Source organism: Cynoglossus semilaevis, chromosome 2, assembly GCF_000523025.1.
Source record: "Cynoglossus semilaevis isolate Cse_v1.0 chromosome 2, Cse_v1.0, whole genome shotgun sequence".
NCBI classification, from domain to species: domain Eukaryota; kingdom Metazoa; phylum Chordata; class Actinopteri; order Pleuronectiformes; family Cynoglossidae; genus Cynoglossus; species Cynoglossus semilaevis.
The window spans coordinates 7,508,899-7,515,747 of NC_024308.1; the positions used below are offsets into that span (position 1 = coordinate 7,508,899).

At 38.5% G+C, this 6,849-nt stretch overlaps 1 protein-coding gene across 1 annotated transcript in view; it reads right to left on the minus strand.

Moving 5' to 3' along the window:
• LOC103396217 (alpha-2-HS-glycoprotein) overlaps positions 1-5,260 on the minus strand; it is a 7,556-nt gene extending 2,296 nt beyond the window's left edge. Inside the window, exons 1-6 of the mRNA XM_008334228.3 lie at positions 4,958-5,260; positions 3,955-4,065; positions 2,969-3,056; positions 1,937-2,103; positions 1,513-1,620; positions 431-517 (exon numbers count right to left, since the gene is read on the minus strand). Coding sequence (XP_008332450.1) covers positions 431-517; positions 1,513-1,620; positions 1,937-2,103; positions 2,969-3,056; positions 3,955-4,065; positions 4,958-5,179 — 783 coding nt within the window. The 5' untranslated portion in view covers positions 5,180-5,260. The remainder of the gene's footprint in view (positions 1-430; positions 518-1,512; positions 1,621-1,936; positions 2,104-2,968; positions 3,057-3,954; positions 4,066-4,957) is intronic.
• Between the last annotated feature and the right edge of the window lie 1,589 nt (positions 5,261-6,849).

Below are 6,849 nucleotides of genomic sequence, written 5' to 3' on the forward strand. Positions count from 1 at the left end.
TCTCAGCAACATTTTTTCTGTCTGATTAGTTTAAATCTGTACTGTGTGTCACTGCTGTGCACAAATTTGAATGTTTTGAATTTTTCCCATGTCATTGTGTAACAAATAAAGACGGCATCATTTTTAACATTACTGATGTAATCTTGGTGTTTTTTTTAATCCTATAATTAACATGTAAATACCCACTGGTATTCATCACAGTACTTAATTTTGATGTGGATGAAGTAAGAGTAGGTACAGGCAATACAAAGTACTCTGGAGATATACTACGATAAATGAAGACCATCTTAGTTATCTCTGTACATCATAAAACATTTATTGCCTTTGTTTATTGCTTCCGTGTTTTTCAGTTCAAAACCAATTCAATATTTTTTAAGAAGGATCTGATGAAGCAGTACCAATAGAAAGTGTGTTTAATACTTTTCTCTACCTGTAATTTGTACATCTCACAGGAAACTCTGATATCAGGTTGGTGGTACAACTCCCCATGGACTGATCCTGTACAGAAACCTGCAGTCTGAGAAAAATCAAGGAGAAAAAAAAAATCAGTTCAGCTCAGCATAAAACACATGAACAAAGATCAAGACGCGTCAACCCTCTTCGATGAAAGCATCCATTACTCCAGCCTGTGCAGATGGCACTTTCAGGAGTATGATTAGTCTGTCATGTCATTCAGCAGCAGATCCAGGAACAGCTCCAGTGAGGGGTGAAGAGGAAGACGCCCACAGAACAATGTTTATTTGGTTTGGAGAAGTGTTAATTAGTGTCATAACAGTGTCACTGACATGACGGTGATCAATGTTTTCAAATTAATGGAGCGTCATCAGACAATATTTATCCATGGACTGACTGTAATGGTGTGATTTGTAATTATCATTTATGAACTTATTTAAAACACCATTTTTTACAAAAAGAGTAAAACGAACTGTTCACATCGAATGCCACCATACAGTCCAAGTAAAGTCCATACACATTGAGGTGCATCTTTCCATATTTAAATTAAATTAATTTAAAGTGAGCCATTAATGACGTATGGTGACTGTTACTGTGGGTTTTTTTGTTTAATTTTGTATAAAAATTACAAAAAAATAATTCTAGTAGAATATGTGATATTTAAACATACATCACAGTCGGTATTGATTGTGGAGGGTTATTATTACTGCAATATTAACTGTAAATGGATAGTACTGTTGTCAGATTATACTATGATGATCATACTATAGACAGTACTGTTACCATGTTAAAATACACTAGAAATAGAAAAAAACCCTCCAGTTGTATTTGTTTCATAGTTACAGAAGTTCACTTGGTTTCTCATAAAAAGCCAATGAAGGATTACTATATGCAGCTTTTTTAAAATTTGTAGGAACCAAAAACTATATTATTGGAGGTATTTCAAAAAGAATAATTTATAATCCCAATCTAAATTATATCCTGATGTGTGGCCACTCAACCCTTAAAACTGCATCTTTGTCAAACTGTTGTGAAGAACGCTAGAATCTCCGGCCTCACCTCTGTGTCAGAAAGCGGTGACAATTTCTGGCAGTGGCCTCTCTGCGTCGCCCCCTCTGGACACTGCTGGACGGTGAACTCCACAAAACTGGTTTTCACTGGCACAGTCTAAAATTTACAAAAAATGTAAATGGTAAAAAAAACAACCACCCATCCATTTTCATCACCTTATCCATTACCGGGTCGCGGGGGCAGCAGTCTCCATCACCTCCACCCAAATCACACTGCACCGTACCAACACCCCTGAACATTCCTGTGGGTGGTGAGTCCACTGGAAGGTACCAACCGCCCTAACTGAGATTTGATCTTGCCCAGGAGGTGAACTCTGGGGTTCTAAATTTTAAACCTACTCTCCTTTAACCAGTCGTTGTCCAGTAAAATCAACCCAGCAGCATTTTATTAACACCTGCGTTTCTGGACCTACCTGAGCTGCAGCTCTGGTGATCATTTTTATTCCGAGACCTACACCAAGCGTGGAGCGTCTCTTATATGATGCTAAGGTGAGGTGAGCAGAGTGCACAGCCTGTGGGCTGTCTGTGGGGAGCAGGAGGGGACAGGTTGGACAGACCTGCTGCAGCGTCCCTGGAGGATCTGTGAATATGAGACAGAGACGGAGAAATAGAAACAACTTTAACTAGAACATTAATGTCAGGTTCCGGGCCTCTATGGAGTCCTAGAGATTCAGACTGAAGCAAAAACTTCAACATCCTTTCAGGGCTCAGAGCTGTTTAGCTGCAACATGAAAAAAAAAAAAACAACAGAAGCAACATCTTGGAGACGTTGTTATTGAAAATAACATATGTCTTTAACACAAAACTATTTTCATGGTCAACCTCTATATGAGTAAGAGTCTTGATGCAAACACGTCATTGACATGACTGTACCTGACATGACTGTAAAGGGTTAATCATCACCATGACAGCATAACTATTCTAAAAGGCATTACCTTGACAGTTTCCATGCTTTTCATTTCCTTTATAAAAGCACCAATTCAAATGTAATGAAAAATAAAAAATAAAAAAAATAACCAGAAAGACATTTACCGAGAAAATGTCATTTTCTACTCTTGGGTTTATTTTATTTTTTAAAATTAAAAATCATCTTGCATTTGCGAAGAAAGTCTCAGTATGTACGTCCTCGAAAGCTTTTCACCTCATAAGGAATTAAAAAAAACGTGGTTGACGTAATGTTTATCCATCCATCCATTTATTCATCTGTTATCTACAGCGTCGTCCTTGGCAGTGTCGCGGGCGCTGGATCTATCAATCCCAGCTATCGACGGACGACGATGATACATTATACTGTATATAATGCTATAACAATTATGTACAATATCGTTTCAGTGTCTCGATGTATTCAGATGAATACTTTTGACAGATTTTCTTTCCTACTCCTGAACATAACAGGTAATTGTATTCAGTTTGAATCATCCTGTAGACCGTGGTGTTGACGTTACCTGGCACCAGCGTGCAGTCGTAGCTGTACAGGTATGAATAGCCCTCTGGTGTGTGCAGGACTGTGGTGTTGCAATTACCGGAGATTTGCTGCAGGAAAAAAACAAACAAAAACAAAACAGTGACAAATGATGACAACTGACTTTTGCACGGCAACATCATGAAAATAATAAGAGAAGAATTAAATCACTGCTATGTGTGCAGTGAGACATAATAAATGACTCATCGTTAAACTCGTTTCCAGTCAAAACCCTCGCTTTGTTTACGATTCTGACAGAGACGTTTGTGAGAGCGCATGTCCAGCTGCTAATGTTCAGTGTTGTCGGTAAAAGATCTTTTAAGTATTTGGTTCATTTAGCAGTTAAATTCAGTTCCGGTCTGACACAAACGTTGCACTTTCACAAAGTATAAGCCTCCACAGATGCATGCTGGGAGTTAAGACGGTATTTTAGTCTGGAGGCGCTGCAGTGAAACAAATCTTTATCCCACAGTTTATTAAATATAACTGGACTCTAGATCTTTATATGCTTTTAAATGGGTTTGAAAGAAATTGAGTTGTGTTCTTTTTTGTCCCTTTGAATGGACACTCTTTAGATTATCACCATTAAAACTACACCAAATCTTAAAAAATCAGTTTTTAACAGTTGCAATTTCAATCATTTATAGGTTTCATTTATAGCAACATGCATTTTGATTATTTTTGAAAGGTTTCATATTGTGTAACAGATACTTTTTGAGACATTTTAAACAATATATATATTGATGCAAATTGTTATTATCTCTGTAATTCTAAACTAATTAATTTAGTGTGCTCAAAATTCACCTAATTATGGTCTTTTTAATAAGAGAGATGCAGCTGACCATCATTATTATTAATACATACCATTTAAAGATGACTGAAAACTGAATCTGGACCAAAGTCAGAGACTTTCTGCATTAGAGTGTGTGTGTTTATTTGTGTACGTGAATGTGTGTTAAAATGTCCTACCGTTTCCATGAATGGTCTGACGTCACAGCGTTTCCATGGTTTCGGGCTGCCTATGTGACATTTGGTCTCCAGGACGTCTAAGTCCAGGTAATACACGTTTCCTGCTGGGCCCTGTTGTTGAAATGCAAACACAGTTGGAGAGAGTAAGAGAGCCAAAAAACATTTTGACAACCAATCACAGCAAAGAGTGGATGAAGATGTTGTAGTTATTTACTCTCTAACTCTTCAGGATAACATTTATGAGATCATTTGTTTGACTCACTAACATGTTGTTCTGTATTGATTTGAACTCAAATGTCAACACTTTGTGCCGGTGTGATGGCAGCCTCCTAAAACCTGATCTGTTCCACGTTAGGTCTACGATCGCTGTGGGTCGCTGACATCATGAAGTTCATAAAGGCTGCTGTTGTGCAAGGTTTGCTCCCGACGGTCCTGAACTGAAATGACCTGAACTTTTATGAACAGCGGTTTCACTATAAAGATTTTTTTTATGAGGTGTGAAAGAGGACGGCTTCTGGTTTTCTAAAAGGAAATTACGCTCTTTCATTTTAAACATTCCCTCTTTATCAAAAGCGACACGTACAACAAAATGGCCCTTCACCACAAAGTACAGAAAACAAATATTTATCCTTGACAAAGCCTTTGGTGGTTTCACGTTAATGTAAGTGCAGCAATTTCACTTTATCTCTCAACGCAGTCCAGTGGTTTCCAAACTGAACTTTTGGGGTTTCAGTGAGACCTTGAGGTATACGTTATAATTTTTTCATTCTTTTATGAGGATTTTTGATCAGATTTTTTTTAAGTACACAGTCATCTCTGACGACGGCTGCTTTAATCTATCAGCCTGTGTTTCTCCACAAGGGCATTAGAGCGACAACAGAGAGGAAAATAACCTTTACACTCCACTTCCTCTGTTAAATGTGTACAAACAACCCACTGACAGAAATATGAAACAACCCCAGGCAGCTGCTCCAAACATAGGACTTTGTCTTTTTGTACCAACCTGAGCGTGCAAGTGCACGTTTGCAACGCGGTTCAAGGCAAACTTGTATCCCTCCTCACGGTCCTCATTGATGTAGGTCACAGCCAGACGAGACAGTTTCTCCACGATTTTGTCGTTACAGGGCACGGGGGCCAGTTCAATGGGCCCTGTGGAGAAGCCCTCACTGTGGGCAGTGGACGGCAGGAACAGCAGCAGGAACAGCGGGCAGATGTACGACGACATGGCTGTAGAAGTTCTATGATCAGCAGAAGACCGAGGCTGCTGGAGAGTCAACTTTGTTCTGTTGTTTGCCTTTTAGTTCAAGCAGTGACTTTTGGAATCAAAACAGGACATAGGTGTTGGACTGAGGCCAAGGACAAAGTTTGTGCCATGGGAGTTCGGGTGGGTTTTTGTGAATGGGAGTCTCATGGGGTGGATTATATAAACTGACCAAATGTTTCATTTGTCTGTACATTCATTCTAAAATTAATTCACGTAATACATCCTAAATGTAACTAAATTAATTTCTACCCTACATATGTTTCTGTAATGTTCAAGTTACTCTAGGTCACATATGCCAAACCCAAGGCTCGTGGACCAAATCCAGCTGATCACATCATTTTATGTGGCCGATTAGAACTTAATATGCATTTAAGAAGTCTTAAAGTGAATGTCTATTGTATATAGGCTATGCAGTACTAATGTTTACTGGATGGGTTCAAATTCAGTGGGCAATTTCTGTTTGTGTAAAATGTACATGACCAGTAATTCACAATTCTAATCAAGCACTTACCAAAAACTACATCCCCCATAATGCACACTGATTTTATGACAAACCTCCAGGTAACTTGGCTATTAAAAATACCAACAAGTGCGTGCTTTACTTTTGTTGTTAAAAGAAAAAGTTGCTACAGTCTGTTTTAATTTTATATTTCTGGTAAAAGTATTTATCAGCACAAAACTGTCCAATAAAAGTAAATCCCATTTGTCTCACAACTCAGTCTGTTTTAAATTAATGTTGACGTCTCTAGTTTAGGTTAATTCTTCTAGTTGTAATTTTAGTATTTTGCCACTGGGGGTCACTGTGTGTTTAATGTCGCACAGAGTGGAAACTTGGTAAAACTTTGTGTGCATTCACGAGACGGAAGTGGGTTAACGATTCACCCAACATCAGTTGAACTATTCTTAGCACTACTCTCTGTCTGGGTTTTTATTTCTTATAGAAACATAACCTCTGACACGTGTGTTTTCTATCTTATATGTAATAATAATAATACAAATGTAATCTTAGATGTAAATATTAAAGTCAAGAAGTACAGTATTTAAATTAGCATTGTGTTTGTAGGGAGTAGGAAAATACAGTATCATCAAACAAAGGATCACTAGACATATTTGACTATTGGTCTTTCATGTTGACAAATTATTTTTACAAAAACCAACAACATTTTAAATGATAAAATACCAACCCAGAATAGTCACTGCGGCACTGGGATTTATTCATGAAGACTGTGCCTGTGATTTTATAGGATAAATCCCACAAAGAGCTGAGGGAGTGCCAGTCAAAGTCATTCTGAAGTGGAGCGGGGTTAAATAAATCAATAAACAGAAATTGGTGAAGTGAGCAACAGACAGACATCAAAACAGGTCGGCCGGGGAGGACGGCATGAATGACTACTGAGGAGAGTCACTGGGTGACATCACCGTCGACCTGAAACGGCCAGAGGTGAAAGTGTCACGATCTGCTCCGACGTTGGGAGATAAGTGGTGCGAAAGAAAGAACCTGCTAGTGGTCCGGGAGATGGAGAAGAGAACCGTTCTTTGAAGATCAACACAGACGGTGTCGTGACTGATTCTGGGAGAGGTGATGACGATGAAATCACTCTGGGGTTTTTCTCTAGAGAAACCCACAGACA